This window comes from Stegodyphus dumicola, chromosome X1 (assembly GCF_044657685.1).
Source record: "Stegodyphus dumicola isolate Sdum_Otavi_A_Nest chromosome X1, ASM4465768v1".
Lineage (NCBI taxonomy): Eukaryota > Metazoa > Arthropoda > Arachnida > Araneae > Eresidae > Stegodyphus > Stegodyphus dumicola.
This window is the reverse complement of record NC_140780.1, coordinates 255,122,081-255,142,567: the sequence shown is the minus strand read 5'-3', so window position 1 is coordinate 255,142,567 and position 20,487 is coordinate 255,122,081. Positions and strand designations below refer to the sequence as shown.

Sequence of the window (20,487 nt, the reverse complement as noted above, 5' to 3'; positions counted from 1 at the left end):
CCTATCCTTGGTCAAGTTGAAAGAACAACTTCCTTCTTATTCTTGCATGATTCCCATCTCTCTACTGCAGGTTTAATGCTTTGTAACAATTATTTATCTCAAAGTCCAAAAACTTTTGTTCTTTGTTTAGGTTTCTCTGTTTGCCTGTAACTTTTATGTCTGAAAAGGTAACAAGTTGGCTTAACACTTCGATATCATTCTTTGCCATTATATCTCCTAGTTCACTGCTTTTTATTCCCAGATGTCCCAGAACACAGCAATAAAGAATTTCTTAGAAAGTCTCAGCTTTTCGGTTTGGTTCAAAATGTCAACTAAAGCCTTGCCTTCATTACAAGGAGCTGTCAGGCAATTTAATGCACTGGATGAATTAGAGTAAATGACGAGTTTTCATAAGCACTGTTTAGATATTAAAGATAACGCATAGTCAATAGCTGGTAATTCTCAAGCGGATACAGAGCAAACCTGGTACAGTTGAAAACTGACAGATGAACTCTGAGGTACCAAAGTTGCACCAACAAAGTGTCGGGCCTTTGAACCATTCGTATCAATTGGCCTGATGATGAATGAGATCTAATTTCAGGAACACAGAAGACCATGCAGATCTATAAATAATTTATTCATACTCAATTATAGATCGAACAAGAGCTCCATAAATGTAAATTAGAGAAGGCCAAACTGTTCCCCAAGATGTAATGCATAAGACATTCAGAATATATAATTTTTTTATATATGATTTCCTCAAGTTCAAAATACGAATGAAAAAATTTAGTTTCTTGTCAAATATTACACCTAAGAATTTTGCTTCATGTGCAATGGGATTTGGCGTGACTCTCAAGTACAGTTCAGGATCTGGATGAAGATTTCCTCTGTGACAGTACAGAACACTGATGGTCTTCTGGTTTGAAACTTAAATCCATTACATTCTGCTCATTTAGTAATTTTATTTACAGCTATTGGTAATTGTCTCTCAATAAAATGCAGATCTGCACTTTGACAGATAATTTAAAAGTCATCTACATATAATGCTACATTGACAGAAGGAGGAAGTTTGAGAATAGAATTAATTATTAGACTGAAAAGTGTTACACTCAGCACACAGCCTCGGGGCATACCCTCATCTTAAGTAAACAGATTTGATAGCAAAGAACCAATTTTAACATCACATTAGATATGGTAGATGGTTTCTTAGAACTGTCTAATTTTCATTGTCATTTATACTAACATTTTCATTGCTTGAATTAGCCATAATAGAAAGAACAGAAACAGTCTTAATGAGGTGTCTGGTAGAATGCTTAGTCCCAAGCTAAAGTGTAACTGACCAGCCAATGGACACTTAAGAGAACTATATTACACTGACTAAAAAAATTAGACAGTTCTACACCACTGGCATTAAAATTGCAACACCATGAAGGAAAGCAAATAAAAAAGAAGATATTTATTGCACATAAACAGTATGGCATTAAGACAAAATGATTAAATTAATTTATAAGCAGTTTGGAGGTTTACAGGGCTACGATATTAGTAGAAACAGCTACCATCTCTGGTAGCTAAAACAGCACTTGCCCCATTAGGCTGGACTTGGATGAACTTGGTCAAACTGGGCTTGGATGATGAAAACGGGCAACTCATTCCATGTTGCTTCAAGTCTATGCCACACTTTATCCACCACATTGGCTGGAGAGGGGTGGCCGGCCAGCCTCTTAGTAACCTATGACCAAATATTTTCAACTGGTGACAGATCTGGAGACTGGGAAGGCCAGGGCAGCAATCGAATACCCTGTGTATCAAGGAAGGTCAGAACACAACGTGCAACATGTGGTTTTGTATTATCTTGTTGGAAGACAGCGTCTGGGGGCCTCGAAAATAGGGCAGAACCACTGGACGTAAGTTGTCAGAAATGTACCGATCTGTGTTAAAACTGTTGTTGATCTGAACTAGACATGTGCACATCATGTACCCAATGGATGCCAAAATGATCACACCAGGGCCAAGACCCCTGTGCCAATATTGAATGCAAGTAGGCGATGCGTGGTCTCCTCGGACACTCCAGACATGTATACCACCATCAGAATACTGCATACAGAACTGGGACTTGTCTGAAAAGGTGACATTGTGCCAGTCTTGTATCCAGCTTTGCGTTTGGTGCACCAGAGATGCTATCTCTCTCTATGCTGTATTGTCATGGGAAGACTATGTAATGGTCGCAGTGCTGATAGTCCACACTGCTGCAAACATTGATGCACCGAATGAGCTGATACTGGGTGTGCTGCAAACATGCCAGTTTCTTGACTTCTTGCAAACATGGTCCGTGATGTGGTCGTAGAGTATTGCAGGGCTGATATCACAATATGTCTGTCCTCTTGGGCGATAGTCATGGGAGGGCACTGAGATTGTGCATGCCATTCAGTACGACCCTCAGCAAACAATTGATTCCATATTCACATGACAGTAGTTGGATGTCGACCAATGTGACGAGTGATATCACAGAATGATAATCCACATTCTCGTTAGGCAACGATCCTGTCTCGATTGAATTTCGACACTTATTTGTAAACATTTCCTCTTCTTATTCGAGGCATAGCATGATATTCTGAGCTAACTCCAACCTTACAAAGTGCTTTCCAAATCAGAAATCTACAGCACTACTTTTCTTTTATGCAGTGCTTTAGACGTCCTTTCTCCCTCCTGCATCGCCTAAATGCGCTGAAATACTAATCATTTGCATATCCCAACTTCTTCTTCCTTTCAGATCATTCCTTTATGGTGTTGCAATTTTAATGGCCAGCAGTGTATGTCTCTTAGCTGATTCACAAAATTAAATTTGTGCTTTCATGTCTTAAAAGCGTAATTTAACATATATATTAGATTTACGAGGGTAAGTTGAAAAATAAGTTTCCCCTGTCGACTGTGGTCAGAATTGTGTATGAAAGTCAAAAAATAGAATGAGACATTAAAGATATGATATACCTTTATTTTTCCACATAGGTACCAAGTACATTGAGACATTTGTCATACCGCTTGATAAGCTTCAAAAAGCCCTCCAGGAAAAAATCAGGGCTTTGCATATGGAAGAAGCACTGAACGGCTTGTTTCACTTCAGTATTGCTTCCAAAGTGCTTTCCCCCGAGATTTTTCTTCAAAGCCGGAAACAGATGGAAGTCGCTTGATGCGAGATCACAACTGTATGGCGGATGGTATAGGCGCTCCCAACCAAGAGTTGCAATATGATTTTGCGTTGCCGTCACCGAATGTGGTCTGGCATTGTCATCCAACAGCAGAACGCCAGATGTGAGAAGGCCAGGTCGCTTTTTCCGAATCGCCTCTTTCAATTTCGACAGGGTGTCACAGTAGCGCGTAGCATTGATGGTTCCAACCTCCAAAAAGTCCAGCAACAAAACTCCTTGGGTGTCCCAGAAAACTGTGAGGAGCACTTTACCTGCAGAGGGAGTTGTCTTCGGATGTTTCCACTCCATAGATGTGACCTTCGATTCTGGCGTGAAATGGTGGACCCACGTTTCATCCCCCGTCACAATCCGAAACAGAAAGTCATTGCCATCTTCATGGTAACGCACGAGATGTTCCAGGCTGACCCCCCATGCGTTGTTCCTTGTGTGTCGAGGTCAATTGTCGGGGCACCCATCGTGCTGACACTTTTCTGTATCGAAGAATGTCGTGGATGATGTTTTGAGCTCGCTCATGTGAGATTCCAAGTTCTTCCGCTACTTCATCGATGGTGATACGCCGGTTTACTCTAATCATGTCATCCATCTTCCTGACATTCGCATCTGTAGTGGCCGTGCGCGTCCGTCCAGCTCTCGGTATGTCCTCCACTTGCTGACATACGCCACTGAATGTGCGACACCATCTCCACACCATTTCCTTCGACATTACACCTGGCCCATAGACTTCCACGAGGCGGTTATGAATTTCTGTTCCTGGTACTCCATGTGCCCATTCATAGCGGATAACCGCTCTCACTTCCTCCTTTGACCACGAATTCAAAATGCACCTTCTCTCCATACATACCGGGGCTCAAATGAGAGGCTGGTCTCCGCTTTTCGCAGGCACTGCAACAGCGTCATCTACTTGATTTGCAGCAACCTCTACCCAATGGTGTATCGGTGACTTGCGCGTTTTCCTGCTGTGTCGCTTTTCGCCCATAGCCATTCAACACTTCTTCCATATGCAAAGCGTGAATTTTTCTTGGAGGACTTTTTGAAGCTTATCAAGCGATATCACAAATGTCTCAACGTACTTGTACGAGAATAATAAAATAAAGGTATGTCATACCTTTAATGTCTCATTTTTTTTTTTTTTTTTGACTTTCAAACACAACTCTGACCACAGTCGACAGGGGAAACTTATTTTTCAACTTACCCTCGTATTTATAGCATTGTTACAACATATGTATTTTGGCACAAAATCATACTTTTTCTGAAATGAGATGCCAAGATTTTCCCATATTTGAATTGTATGATTCAAATTATGCTTAAGAGCAAAATTTTGTAAAATTTGGTAGGCCACATATTGAGTAATTGCAGAATAGAGTCTGGCACTGTGGTAACTATTTATATTTATCTTTCATTAGATTTTCTTTCAAGTATTAAGTCCAGGGGAAAGTGATAATTCCACTTCGTTATTCACACAGATAAATTTATTTACATATAATACAATGTTATAAGTATAATTATTAGGCACATGCCTTTGGTATTGTTAAGCTTAATACCTTTGTTCTTCATGTAGAAGTCATGTTATTTTATCGACCTTAATACCTTTGTTCTTCATGTAGAAGTCATGTTATTTTATCGACCTTAATACTTTTGTTCTTCATATAGAAGTCATGTTATTTTATCGACCTTAATACCTTTGTTCTTCATGTAGAAGTCATGTTATGTCATTGAATAACTCCACAGACAAGGCACTATCAATTCATAACAGGCACACTTTTTTCACTTTCTGGCAAGAGCAACTGGTGAATTACACCTCAGCTTGTAAAATAAACCTAATGTCATTTAATCTGATCATCTATTTAATCTTCCCAGGATGTATAATGCACAGAGATAATCGTCCCATCTTTAGATTAGATTCCAAGAACACCAGTGAATACAATAATAGCAAATATAACTGCATATATATTTGTACTACAGCTCAGCTAGCAGTTTAAAAACTAATGCATTGATAAAAGTCTTCTTTTGGTGTCTGAGAATATTGTTATGTGTTGGATATATGACTTCATGAAAGATCAAAAGATCAAGGTGAGATTTGGGAACTCTGTCTAAAACTTTTAAGTTGTATCAGGATGTCCCACAGGGCTCAGTTTTCAGTCCTCTCCTTTTTTCTTTGTTTATTGCAGGCACTGAAAAAGGTTATCTCCAAAAGATGGGAACTTAGATTTTTCGCCGATAATACTGCACTCTGGAACTCCAACTCTAATATTGACAAACTGAATCTGTGGTGAGTTGCACCCTCTCTGAGTTCCTCTGCTTTGCTGAGAATCACAAACTAAATTTTAATGTATCAAAATAAATAACTACATTTTTCACAACTAACCGATGATTATACAATTATCACCCCCAAAATCACAATGGAAGGCAAATCATTGTCCTATAAAAAACATCCTAAATATATGGATTATATTTTGGACCCTGAAATCCTGAGTAACAAGCATATAGATTACTTGGTGAATAAATCCAGAAAGAGACTGGACTTACAGAAATTTACTACAGGAAGAGATTGGTGTGCAGATGCCAATACCCTCAGATTAACTTATACCTCTCTAATCAAACCTGTTTTGGAATATGGTTTCCAAATTTACTTCTGTGGTCACTCACTAACTTAGCAAAACTGGAAAGTTAACATTATTACTCGCATGAGACAATGCTACCCCGCATATTTCGTATTATTTAAAAGTGATATCTAACCTTTAAAAATTGAGAAGAAACAAGTTACTTGCGAAGTACTGTAACAAGCTCTACAGTTTTGGCATTCAAAATCGCACTGCATTTAGTAATTGGACTAACAGACAGAGATTAAAGAGAGACAGTCCTTTCTCTCGAATTTATTTAACAGATTTGTTTAATCAGAATATTGAATGACACTTCTTGACAGTATCTTTAACCCCCTAGAAGACTTGCCTAATGTACATTTTCAACCTGAACTCGAGACTTATACATCCTGAGTTACTACAGTAACAAAAAATAAAGACTTGCCTGAGTATCTACATCAACTTGCTTTGGAAGTCACTATAATTATTTACTAAAATTAATAAAATTATTCACTAAAATTATTTATTATTGTTCACTAAAATTATTTACATATACACAACATTCGTAACACTATCATAATATTAGTTTAAACATTTGCATATGAAACAGTAAATTTGAACCTAACAACCTGGCTCCTAATTAAGCAGTTCTGCCAGTGGCCGAGCAATAGCAGACTGCTGTATATATATGTAATTACTGGAATCCAAACCAAGCAAATTAACTGGCTGCATGGCTTCCATGGATTTTCCCCATGTACAATGTGAATATAAGCAACTTTCCCTTAAAAATGTTCTCCATGAAGGTATTCCTCCTTTTAGGCAGATAGCTTTGATCGCCTTGCCATATTTAAATAAATAACCAATCTAATTTATGAACAACTTCTAAACTAGGAAAATCAGAGCAGCAACCCAACTGGGAGGAATATGATACATACAGTGCCAGTTTTGAAAAGCCAGTACTCTCTTTCTGAACTTAAATTGTCATTCGTTAGTTAAATTCACTTAATTTGTACTTTTTAATGGAGTTCCTGGAAAGATTGTAAGTGCAGGTGTATAAATTTGATATAAAATTAGCAATATGTCCACAGAAAAGGACAACTTTTTAAATTTTTCAAATTATTTTACAAAAAGGACTTTAATAAATTATACATAACCATAAATGGAACACAAATAATAGCAAAATGAAAATAAATGCGAAGATAATCTTCATTTATTATATTACTAATGATTAGAATTCAGGACTTTACAAATCACAATTTGACTTAAAATAAAACAGCACACAATAAAAATGTAAACGTCAAAATTTGTTCTTATAAAAAGAAAAAAAAAATCTTTAAAACTCTTGATTAATATTCTTTTTTCATATATTATTAATAAATATTTACTATGCATCATTTACAAAAATGAGAATAAAGGAATTGCATTTGAATAATTCTCAATAAAAGTTTATTTGGAAATTTAAGGCTCAAAATCACTGTAGCAATTCATTGCAGATTGTAACACATATACCGCAAATGGCATTATTATCGCTCATAAATAATAAATTTGTATAATTTAATAAATTAAATTCCATAAATGTTTAATAGCAAACATAATAAATTTGTCACATATTTTGTAGGTGTCAAATTTCAAAATGTGCTAACATATAAATCCCCCAATATCTTGGAAAATTTTGGGGAAAAAAAAAAAAGCTTCAACTTTTTGAAAGTGTGCCTAGATATATGTCTACCAAATTCAGTTAACACTGCAAGATTAAAATCATGAGTACTAATTAAAAAAAACTGCTGTTGTGATTTTCACAAAAGCTGGCATTTTGGCAAATTTTGAGACATTGATTCACATAGGAAAAAAACGGCATATCATTTCAAGAAAAAGTCTGATTTTGTGCCAAAATACATGTGTTAGAATAATGCTATATATAAATCGAATATATGTCCTAAGTCGCGCTTTCGAGACATGAAAAATACAAGCTAATTTCGTCAGCTGGTCGAGTAGAAGGGAAGATACATGAAATTTCCCATTTTTCTGAGTTGGTATACATACCATTTAAACTGAACCACAGGCCAAATGAGCCTGTTGGAAACAGTACATCGCCTCTCAACTACCAGGTTCCTCCTTACCAGTCTTAAGAGTTTCTGTATACAGAAAACAGGCTGGTAATTTTCTCTCAATGAGAAGATAAAAACATAGATGTAACAGTATGCTTCAAATGCTCAATAGGAAACCAACACAGGGGAAAAAAGGAAAAGCAGAAGGCAAGAAAAGATGAAAACGAAGAGGAACAGATAATTAGGGCTGAAGTGTATGGTATGTAGGGATGGATATATTATTAAAAACACTTCTCTGATTCCAATAAGATTAGTATTTATTTGCATCAAATCTCACAAACAGAAAATCAGCCATTAATAATGCTGCTCCTTTTTAACTTTATTTAATAAAAAAACTTGCATAATGACAGGAATGCCTCAATGTTGCCAGAATTTTTTCAACTAAAGCAGCAGGAAAAGATAAAAAAATTGAAAAAAAAAAAAAAACACAACGTCAGAGAGCCCTTGATTTTTATGACATCATAGTTTTGCATGTTCACAACATGCACTGATGATGCATTCCTTTATGATGTCGGGAAGTTAGCTCATTAGCCCCACCCCCAAAAATGAAAGAACTTGCAATGTATATAAACACAAAAGAAATTGAGGGCAGCTATCAATATGACATTAATGTTGATGAGATGGCCACAGAATTGTGCACTTTACAGAATTTCATTTCCAATGTGGGAAAAACACCAAAAAAGTTGCTTCCTATATTAAGAGTTATGTCTTTATAAGATAGCTTAAGAAATGGATGGACTTCTGGATTTTTTTTAAAATTTTGTTATCACCAGCTGCAATGGCAAGGAGTTTTCAAAGCTGAAATTAATAAAAATTTGCTTAGGGTCGTATTTAAGTGAAGAAAAATTGAATATGTCTTCTTTTTAGTTAAATAAATCAATGACTGAAAACACTGATGTGTTGAATATGTTCAGGATGCCAAAAATACTGGAAAGGCCTCTGCTCTCATTTTTCACACTAACACAGCTTAGTGAATCCTTGTCCTCTTAACTGAAATATGCAATGAGCTTTAGATAGAAACCGAATTACATGAAGCAATAATATGATTTGTCATAAATATTAAAAGGTCTCACCCAGTATCAAAAATTGCATTAATTTGTAAGTAAACATTGGCTACATCAATATTTATTTTTTATGTTGCATTATTAAACTATGAGGTATGTTTACAAGACTCTGTACCCCACATTACAGAGTAAATATATGCTTGTGGGCTGAAATAACAACCCCCCCAAAAAGTTTCAAAGGAATAAATGATCTAGCAAATTCTACATTACAAACAATTACACATAACAAAATAACCTAACATTACAAAAAAATAAATGAAGACTACAAATGAAAAATTAGTTCTTACAATTAAGCCCTTGCTTATTTTGCACGTGTACCATATGGGTGCCGTTTTCAAGCCTTTACTGATTTGCTTTCACAGCATACAATCTAATTTCTCTGTAACTCTTAATGTTTTGCCCAAATCTTTCCATTTTTAATATTAAATTAGTCATATAGATGGCAGTAGATGTCCACAAAGTGGTAGTTTATAAAGTCTTTTTTCTACTACTCAGATTGGTTCACAAGTGGGCACTTGGTTCACATCTTTTGCATGACTCGGTGAATTTTTATTTTTCAGTGCTCACCTTTTTCGCATGTGTTTTACTGCTGATTTGACACTTTTGTTGACGCACAAGTAGTTAAACTCGTTTTCTGGCAGGAAATAACAGCTGATTAAGAATGTATGCAGTTAATTTCTTGCAATTTGGATTGTGATTCAGAATCAGAATCTTACATGTCAGTAAATGAGTCTGGGAGTAATGAAAGATCTCCACATGAATTTGGTACTAGTATAAAAGCATGGTCATAAAGATATGCATTTACAGTTTCAAATGGACATTATAATTCCATTGACTAAAAGACATGCAACAGTAGAAGGTAAAGGTAAGGTCTTCATAGATGTTAACAAGCTGCACTAAGACTAGCAGAAAAGCACTTTTTGACAGGTGATTTTACCTTGGTGGACTATGCCTTTCATATTATTTTAAAATCTATCACACTAAATCAGATCTTTGAAAAATAATGGCTAAGCAATTGTAACCGTACACAATTGTTAAGTAATTATATTTTTCATCTATACTACCGTAAATGTAGCTTTCCTGTTACGCAATCACGTAGGATGAAAAGACAACTTCCAAGGAAAATATTAATTTGTGTCAAATTCAGGAGAAAAAAATGAAATTGTTAAATGGTTAGCACTACCTAAAGAAAGACTGAAGCTGCTTTATGGACAGTGGTAGAAAGAAATTTAAGAGTACATACCTTTTGTTTATTCGGTTAAATTCAATTTGAAAACAATACATTTCTCAAAGTAAAGTATACATAAAAATATCAAATGTGAAGATATTTTTGCTAAATATTAAAGAAGATTAATACAAAAGTGAGGAAATTTATGATCAATACAAAAATAATAATGTAGCAGAAGCTGATGCTATAAATGTACTCATAACTATATTTGCACAGGTAGGAAAAGAAATAAGCATTATTTGAAAGTGAGTAATCTTTTTGATATTCTGAAGTATTTAATAGTTGTTTTGAGTAGTCTTTTGCAAATCTTTGACTATCTACACAAAAATGACAGAAAAAATTCTTATAATTAAATGTCAAATTAAAAGCAAACTGCAACAAAAATGCTGATATCTAAGTGTACTGTCTCTCAGGCTTATGATACATATTTCTGTCAGAACTATGTATTTACTATGCAATTTTATGCTTTTCTCATGTCTCACTAAACAATATAATGAAACAACTGCTGTATTACTGTTTTACAAACAATTACACTTCATTTAGAAACTCATAAGCACAATAATTTATACACATCTAATATATATATATATATATATATATATATACTTAAAAGCAAATGATGTAGGGCTAACATTTATATTAAAATTCTACCAAATATGACTTATCAGCAGCCTATGTCCCATACTATGGGTACACCTTAGTTTAGGACATAGGTAGTCTATTTTAAACTCTTTTTGAATTAAAACATATAACATTTTCATAAAACATAATGTTTTTCCATATTTTCTGGCATTTGCTATTTTATTTTAAACTTTCTCGTGTTTTTTTTTTTTTTTTTTTTTTAATCTGGAAAAACTTAGATAAAATTTTCACTAATTTTAATGAAAAAAGACATAAAATACATAAAAAAGAATTTAAAAACAAAAATAATTTAAAAAATCAAGTATTTTTACCATTTTTCAAACCCATAAAATTTAATTTAGACAAAAAATATTAAAATTTAACCAAAAAACAATGATTTTTTTCCAGTGATCATCAACCTTGAAAAAATGAAAAATATATTAAAAACTGAAAGAGAATCCAGGGTGGGAAATCTGAAAAAATATAAAAAATTGATAAAATTGAAAGAAATTCAAGGCAGAAAATATCCCCCTGAAAAATTATTATAATTCTTTTAATTTATAGACATATTGTCCATTTTTTATTCCTTTATAATGAAATATATAGTCTGCAAGATTACTTCCATTTATAGCTTTATCAGAAAGCTCTCCATGCTTTTTTGCAAGATAATATTCTTTAAGTTCATCATTGACATTTAATTTAATAATGGTTGAATCTCTGAATTTTTCTCAATGATATTATATCCTATTTTCCAGGTTCTAAATCTTTCAATTTTAGTGTTTTGGGATAAGATCTAAGTCTGTTGAATTTCTCCATCTCCATTTATATAGAATAATTTTTTGAATGTTTTGCTCCCTGATTTGTTAATAAAAAAAATTACATTTTTGTTTGAATTTAATATTCCAGTCAACCTTCAATTTTTCCAAAACCTTTTCTAAATCAAGGGACATCATATCAATTAATGTTTTTACTTTTTCAATTTTAATATCATATATTCCAAGTACATATTGGAGAGTTCCTATTGAGTTTCAAGGAGATGATTCCTTACGAAATAACTTAGCATATTCTTCTTTCAATACGTCATCTAATCTTTCCTAATTCATTTTGCATTTATAGGTAAAAAAATCTGATTAACATCCAAAGGGTACAGTATCATAATTATCTAAAATTCTTCTTTTATCAAAACTGAATGTATATTTTTTATTCATATTAGTTACTTTTATATCTCTATCTTTCTGAATTTTAAACTGACTAGTTTCTACATCTATGTAACTAGTTTTTCCTTTATAATTTTATTTCTTTCATCAAAATTGAGTTTATTTTCAATTTCATGAGTAATTTTAAATCCTTCCACTTTTCCAAACTCCTTGCTATAATTTAAAATATTACTATAATCTTTGGATGCACCAGATACCCATGATTTGATAAAAACCTCATTGCTTCCAAGTTCATCTGTTCCTTCTCCTAACATACAACCTGTTTTTACTTTATTGGTACCATCATCAATATAAATTATAGAATCTGTATCATAATAAAGTCCTTTATCTTGTAATGTGTCCAACATTTTATAGTCTTATTCTAGCTGAACTGGTAGTAAAAATAGCTATATACATGTTTGTATTAAAGTTATTTTTTACAAAATGATCTTTCATCTTGTAAGTCATTTCTATACAATCATCGTTCATAAATACCACATTTAAATTTTTAATTCATCATTTAATATGATTCTATAAAAATCTTGCAATTCCATAACATATTCAGTAATTTTAATATTTTTCTTTTGACCAAATTTACCCCTTAATGAATTTAAACAAATTTTAGCTATATATCTCATACCTGGATTTTCTTTTATATTGTCTAGATCTATACGTAATTTTTTTAATAACTCTTTTATATTCTTTACTTTCATATAGTGTAGACCATTTATCATCTGTTTCTAATTTAATTATCATAAGCATTTACCTTGAATAAACCCTTTGTTTTATTTTCAAGTGCCAAACTTCATATACATCTAAAATTTTATATCCTTTTAAACATTCTTTTTTAATAGCTAATTTAACTCCTTCAGTTGTCCAAGTTCTGATAAAACTTCTTTCTTCATCATTATGTTTACATTTTTTATTTTTTATTTCATAACACTCTCTACATTTTCTCTTTTCTGCAATAGTTTTAAAATGTTTACATTGAAAGGGTTTTGAACATGTTTTACACAATGAAAATACCAATTTTTCTTCTTTAACAGGTAGTACAGGATGATATAATTTTCTAGGTGCAAGTACTTTGCATTTAATCACTCCATACCAATTATTGCCGAATTTTTCAGGATTATAAGTTTTAACAGGATGTTTGATTGGATAAAAGTCAAAATAACATAAATAAATTGGATAGTAGTTAAATAAAATAAAAATAGGATAAAGTGAACATGCAACAATATAACTACTCTTTTCATTGTTTTTCATTATATATTTTAATTTTGTAGGTTCACATCTACCTCCCGTAAATGCATCTTGTTAATCTAAAGGTTCTAGAAACTCTCTTTTCCATTCATTTTTTATATATTTTTTAATTTCTTCATCGTTATCAAAATCACATTCATCGTTATCAAAATCACAACCTGATTCTTTTATCTTGTCTTCAATTTCTATTGTTTTTTCATATAAATCTTTCATACATACCTCTTTATGCATATTTACTTGACTTTTAGTAAAACCTTTTGTACATCCGTGCCAATAACATCCATGAAACTGAAAAATTGTACTATAAAATCCACCTACTTTAAGAGTATTATCATTTATAATCAGTTTTTTTTCTCTCCTTCACTGAGAGCATGTTAAGCATTGATTTTATATTTATGAGATAGTTAATCTAGCCAAGCAATAGATGTTTTTACTATATTGATCTTTCATGGTCATATCTTCATCTATAGCAATAGTATCCGGTTTTAAGAATTTATTTCTATAAATAGTCATACATATATCTGCAAATGTAATATATTTGAATGGATCAATATCAGCTATTGCTAAGAATATTTCTCTAAATTTTAAACATCCTTTTCTCAGGATAACTAAACTACATCAGACCTACAGTATTTTATAAATTCATTTTGAAAATCAAAGACATCATTTTTTACAGAATCATATTACTTATCAAATGATTGTCTCTGGTTTAATGTCATAGTTTCATAACCATAATAGTATTTATCTGGATCTTTTCCTACATAATTTTGATTTTTAGATGTGTTAAATAAATGCGGAAAGTGTCCTTTAGCATATTCTTTTATTTCAAATGTTCTAGGAAAATCTCTCAAAGGTTTGAGAGTAAAATTAATAGAATCGATAAATCTTATATTAAAATCCACAGCTTTCATATATATGAGTTTATTGCCTTGATATATCGTGGATACCTTAATTGAATTTTTAAAACAGTATTTAGCTAAAAATTGAAAATAAAATCCTTTTCCGTAATGAGCTAATACAGTATAACCTTTATGTTCTTTGTCAAATAGCTAATTGCAATATTCTTCAACAGTTTTAAATATATTTTCTCGTCCATTACAATCATGATTTATTGCTAAATTAACTTCATGAGTACCTGTTTCTTGATTGGTTTCAAAATTTAAAAAACATATATTTTTCTGTATATCCTGATTTTTTACATGTATCACATTTATTATCATTTCTTTTATATTGGTTTTTTGTAACTTTACTGTAACAATTATATACACAGTACGTTATATCATTTTGACATGGTATTTTTCTACCAGTTCTACCAATTTTAATACAACTCAATTCACACAGTCTTCTTATAGCTTTTGAATATTTCATATAGCATTTATGTTCTATTAGAACCCAATTTCTGCAATTTTTACATAAAAATTCACCACACTGATGTTGTTCTGGTTTTCTATCTTTTTTAGAAATACACTTATCGCATTTTGCACATTTCCATAATACATCACAGACATCAGCTTTATAATTTCTAAAGCATTTTTCACCTTTAAAGTATCTAAAACATTCATCACAATATATTTCTTCACCTTCACAATTACTATCTTTTACAAAACATCTGTTACATTTTAGAGGACATTTATGTATATTTTCTTATCATAACTCACTTTACAATGATGACAATAATGACGTTTTTCTAAAAAAAAAAAAAAAAAAAAAAAAAAAAAAAAAAAAATGTAACAGAAGTAATAACGTTAAAGTGATTTCTTTAATTTGAATATCTAAAAAATTTTCAAACTGTTAACCATCATCTAAATCGCATACGTCTAAAGGAATATCACACATTTCATGCAGTTTGACTGCTAATGATTTTTGTAATATTCTTCCTATTTTAATATATTTAATATCATTTTTAGTTAATTTCTTACATTTTAATTTTTCACATAAATGATCAAGATTCTGAATACTTTGAGCTGTTACTATGGATCTAGGTAAACAAATATTATCATTATTTTTAATCTGACAGATACTTATTTTGTTGGATATATCTTCTTTCAATAGTTTTAAATAACTACCTCCTTCTGGTAACTCAACTACAGAAAATTGAAATAAACATTCTGTTATATCCAATTCTATGATTCAAAACATCTAAATATGTTTCAAATGCATCCTGAGTGGACATCATAGAAGGATGAAATGGTTCATTGAGTAAAGGAATATTAACAATAATATCAACTTTACCTCTTATTTTTCCGATTGCACGTCTAAATAAATCCTTCAAAATATCATAACATTGTACACACATTAAATCATTTAATGCTACGACCCTATAATACTTCTTCCAAACACCATATCTTTTTTTACAAATTTATGATCATAATGTATAATTTTAAAATCTGTTTAAAAACATTTTTAGATTATAATCATCTAAGTTTTTTTTACTATCTCTAGGTTCAAATTTATTAGTAAATTTTTCAAATTGTATAAATGTAACATTTTTTAAAATTTTACTTCCTTTTTTTTAGGATGTTTGATGAATTGCTTTTGTAGTCTTTCGATAAATAACTCATCAGGTCAAAAATTCCTCTTAAATCAATAGGATCTGTCTGTTCCTGTTTTTTTTTTTTTTTTTTTGGTTTAAAATCTTTTATTTTATGGTCATACTTTAAATTAAAATAGTCAGATATTTTCTTAATTTTATTAAGTTTTTTAGGTTTATCAATAAATTCTTTTTTTTTTATTTAAATAATTTGTTACATTTATATTTAACAAATCAACTAAAAGATATTTATAATTGCCTGTTTTTCTTAAATATTTGGTCAATATTTTTATTAAGTCATCCTTTCTAGCACCTTTAAGCTATTTAATACTAAGTTGTTTCACAGAAGATCTAAGGTCACTGAGTTTTTGCTTCTCCATTTATATAGAAAAAATTTTTAAAGTATTTTTACTTCAGGGGATCTCTTGATATAATAAAGACTCCTTAAATGTCTCTGTAAATGAGTTTTGAACAAGATTTTCTACATTAGCAAATAATTTTTTATATTTATTAATTTTATCACAAGATTTGCAATAACTTTGTAATTTATTAATCTTATAATGATAAAATTCAGAAAATGGCTTAAATTCTTTGCAATAGAACAATACTTCTCCATTTATAAGGGGAAAAAATCGTATTTATTGAGAAAGTAAATTTAAAAATACATTGGATTACATCCGCCATGTGCTGCCTTCTATTATCGGAAATTATTTCAACTAACTGTATTTGAAAATTTCTATTTCTTAATATCTTATTTCTTTTATTACATAGTTCTTTTTAATATTATATTATATTTCTTTTTTTAATATTATATTATAATTTTTGTACTCTTTGTGATATTCAGATGATGTAAAAATTGAAGTTTGTCTCAGTTGATACGTGGCACCATCTATTGTCAAAAGTATACTTAATAATTGAAAACGTTTATCTTAAAAAGAAAAAGATCATTCACACGAATTTACTGTAGAATTTTTAAAACCTCTTCATTTTTCAAAAATTGGTTTACAGGAATTTAGTATGGAGGTGGCCTGGACAATATCAACGATTTTTACAACAATATATTTAGTTATTGGAATGGAAATGAATGAATTAAAATTAAAATTCCTAGTGGATTTTATGCATTGGACAGGTTGAACTTGCGCATGCTGTATTTACTATTTAACAAAGATTTTAAGGTACCTGAAAATGAAAGAGAAAAAGAATTTTAAAAATATATACATATATCTCCTTTTCAAATCGGAAAAATAGAAGAAAATAAATTTAGAATTAAATTAGCTGAAAATTATAAAACTGATTTATCTGAAGGTAATTTCCATAAGGTTTTGGGATTTGAACCAAAAATATATGAAGAAAGATGGCAAGTGAGCCCATTTCATGGAGACATTGAATACTTATCGTTTATGTACATTGTAGTATAGTCAAAGGTATGCAAATTAATAATCATTCTACAAATGTTATCCATACATTTGTAAATACTCATTGGCTAGGCATTAAAATAGTTCAAAAATTTGATAAGCTTATCTTTTATAAAGTTAATAATTCCAATACCAGAATTTATCGAATTAGAATGAGTATATCAGATGACCAGGAAAATTTACTCGATTTAAAAAATAAGAAAATTGATGAAAGTGAAAATTACTTAGAAAAATTTATCGTTTACTTCAGAATACTATCAGTAAAATTACTTGAGTAAATTTTATTTTTAATAGACTAAAATTATTTTTTACTTGAGTAAATTTCCTGTTAATAATGGATTTGAATCAATTAGAAAAAGAACGTGGGGAAAAAAAAAAAAAAAAAAAAAACTTAGACAGGAATTAAAACAAAATATTGAAAAAGTAAGATTAGATAAAGAAATTAAAAAAAACTAGAGATGAACAATTGAGAGAAAAATTAGGAGTTCAAAAAGTACTGCATGAATTTCATACACCTGTTACTCTTGAGAAATACAATAAAGAAGTTGTAAAAAATATTCAAGATGTTTTACAAAATATATCCATTCCACCTTTAGAATCGTCAAGACCTGAAATTGAATATGATTTAAAAAATTTATTTCAAGAAAATTCTACAACAGGTACACAAACTACGCTTAAAGGGAATAATATATTAGATTCTTTTATCGATACTGGTTTTGATAAAAATCTGATTAATGAATTAGGTTTTAAATTACCTAGTGAATTTTTTAATGAAAATAAGGAAACGGTTTTAGATGCAATGAATAGCGCAAAGTCTATGAAAAGAAAAATCTTATCGGGTCATCTGGGTCAGCCATTGCAAGACCGAAGGACCCACTTATCAAAGAAAAACAGAGAGAGAGATAAAAACTAACTTCGAAAACATTAACACTCAGATAGATGCTTATATTAAAAAGTTAACCCAGGTCTTGGAGTGGGTCACTTCCAAAGAAAAAATGATGACAGGAAAAGGCTTAGATAGTTTTGATATTTTATCAGATTTAACACATAAAATACCTCCGATAGGTTTGGTACCAAAAAAGATATTTAATCAAATAGTTTTATTGTTAATTATGTTATTAGAAAATGGTACTATGAATGAAACAATATTTTAATAAGTTTTTGATCCTAATAAATGAGTAATTATAAGGGGAAAAAAAGTACATTTAAGTGAAGGACAGATTAATAAATTGAAATCTTCAGGAGATGAGATAACTTTACAGATTGATTAAACTAAAACTCCTAATTATGATTTATCTTTACCAAAAACACAAATTAATCAACTTAATAATGGTAAAAGAATTCCTTTAAGTAAAACACAACTTAAACCAAATAAAAAAATATAAAAAAGGTGGTTCATTAATATTTGATATTGTAAAACGAATTAAACAACCGATTTTAAATGAAATATATAAATATGCCTAATCTACTTGATTACTTATAATTTCTTATAATTTTATTATAATCTACTTATAATTTTACTTAATATTCATTGACATTCATCCACTACGAAAGTCATGTATGGAAAGTTAAGATGTACGTGGGATTTAATAGGAACTATGAATGATAATTTTTTCAGGGTGGGAAATATTTTTCACCCTGGTTTCTCTTTCAATTTTTAATATATTTTTCATTTTTCCAAGGTTAATGAGCACTGGAGGGAAAATCCTTTTTTTTGGGGGGGGGGGTTAAATTTCAATATTTTTTGTCTAAATTAAATTTCATGGGTTTGAAAAATGGTAAAAATACTTGATTTTTTAAAATTATTTATATTTTTTGTGCTTTTTAAAGTATTTTATGTCTTTTTTCATTAAAATTAGTGAAAATTTTATCTAAGTTTTTCCAGATTTTTAAAAAAAAAACGAGAAAGAGCAAAATAAAATGGCAAATGCCAGAAAATATGAAAAAATGTTAGATGTTTTAATTCAAAATGAGTTTAAAATAGGCTACCTATGTCCTAAACTAAGGTGTACCATAGTATAGGACAAAGGCTGCTCTTATTTTATAGTAAGATCATAAGCGTGGCAGTGAAAATCGAGGAGATGGATGTGTACTGAACACTTAGAATAAGGCTTAAATAGAAATAAACCATAACTATATATGGCATGTGCAATGCATGATATTATTTGATTAAAATAATTTTCTAAGGTTAACAATAAAATTAAAAAACGAGGCTAAGATATATGATAGATGTAATTAATGTAAACAACTTTACTTTGAGAGATCAGAAATTTAAAACTACTACATTAAATCAATCATTTTATAAAAAAAGACAGGTAAGCAGAGTTAATTACAGTTTGATACCTTTAATCCGGTATTCCATACTAAAACTGGGCATAGTTACCTGAGTAGTTAATGTTATTTTACATCCCAGTCCTTTGGCTATCTTAATGTTTTGCTTTGATAGTTCACACATTGTCTTATTTTTAAAAAAAAAACCTTTTCATAATTTAGAACTTTTGCCAACCTTGTTTCCAACATTTGATTTTTTTTTTTTTAATGATATAAATTTTACCAGGAAAAATACAATTTCACATTCAAGTTAAAAGAGAGATAAATGATAACATTTTATTCACTGTACTCCTCATTTAATCTGACAAGACTTAATACAACCAATAATAAAATAAAGCTCAAATTCTTTTACTGTATATTATGAAGATGATTATATATATATATATATATATAAAAGAATATATTAAACTATGTAAATACAAACAATGAAAAAATAATTTCCTTTAAACTGTATAAATTTTCTCTCAAACCTGAAAGGGACGTTCCTTTGTATCTTCTAATGCTAATCTTCCATATTCAGTAAAAAGCTGAAAATTTAAAAGGTTACATAAAATTTAAAAGCACGTACCTAATAAATGTTAAGCAAAGAAGGGATTAAAAAAAATTTTACTAAAAAAACATGAATTAGCATGACAGTGAAATATACATACATTAAAGAACTTCCATTGAAAAATATTGAACATACATAAAAAATAAAAAAAAAACTCTTATACCAAAGCAAGAAGTCATAATCATAGATATATACTAATTTGTACATATATTTTTATTCAAGAGAGAAAAATTAAATTACCTGTAAATGCTGAAGATCATTTTCTTGAATATTCTGAGATAAATTGTATACCTAAAATAAAAAATAAGATTGGTTTTTTGACATATTCTCTGAATACACATGTTTAAAAGACTATAAATGGTATTAAATGAATCCTCACCTGTAAACTTAGCAAATGTTATAATTATGGTAAATAGGCAA

The 20,487-nt window shown here is 30.3% G+C and overlaps 1 protein-coding gene across 7 annotated transcripts in view; it reads right to left on the bottom strand.

The window, feature by feature from the left end:
- The window catches only part of atl (atlastin GTPase), a 254,971-nt gene that overhangs the window by 79,541 nt on the left and 154,943 nt on the right, over positions 1-20,487 (bottom strand). For all 7 annotated transcript variants that reach the window (XM_085807529.1, XM_085807534.1, XM_085807530.1 and 4 more), the window contains 2 exons: positions 20,308-20,358; positions 19,988-20,044 (listed from right to left, as the gene is read on the bottom strand). In XM_085807529.1, coding sequence (XP_085663655.1) covers positions 19,988-20,044; positions 20,308-20,358 — 108 coding nt within the window. The remainder of the gene's footprint in view (positions 1-19,987; positions 20,045-20,307; positions 20,359-20,487) is intronic.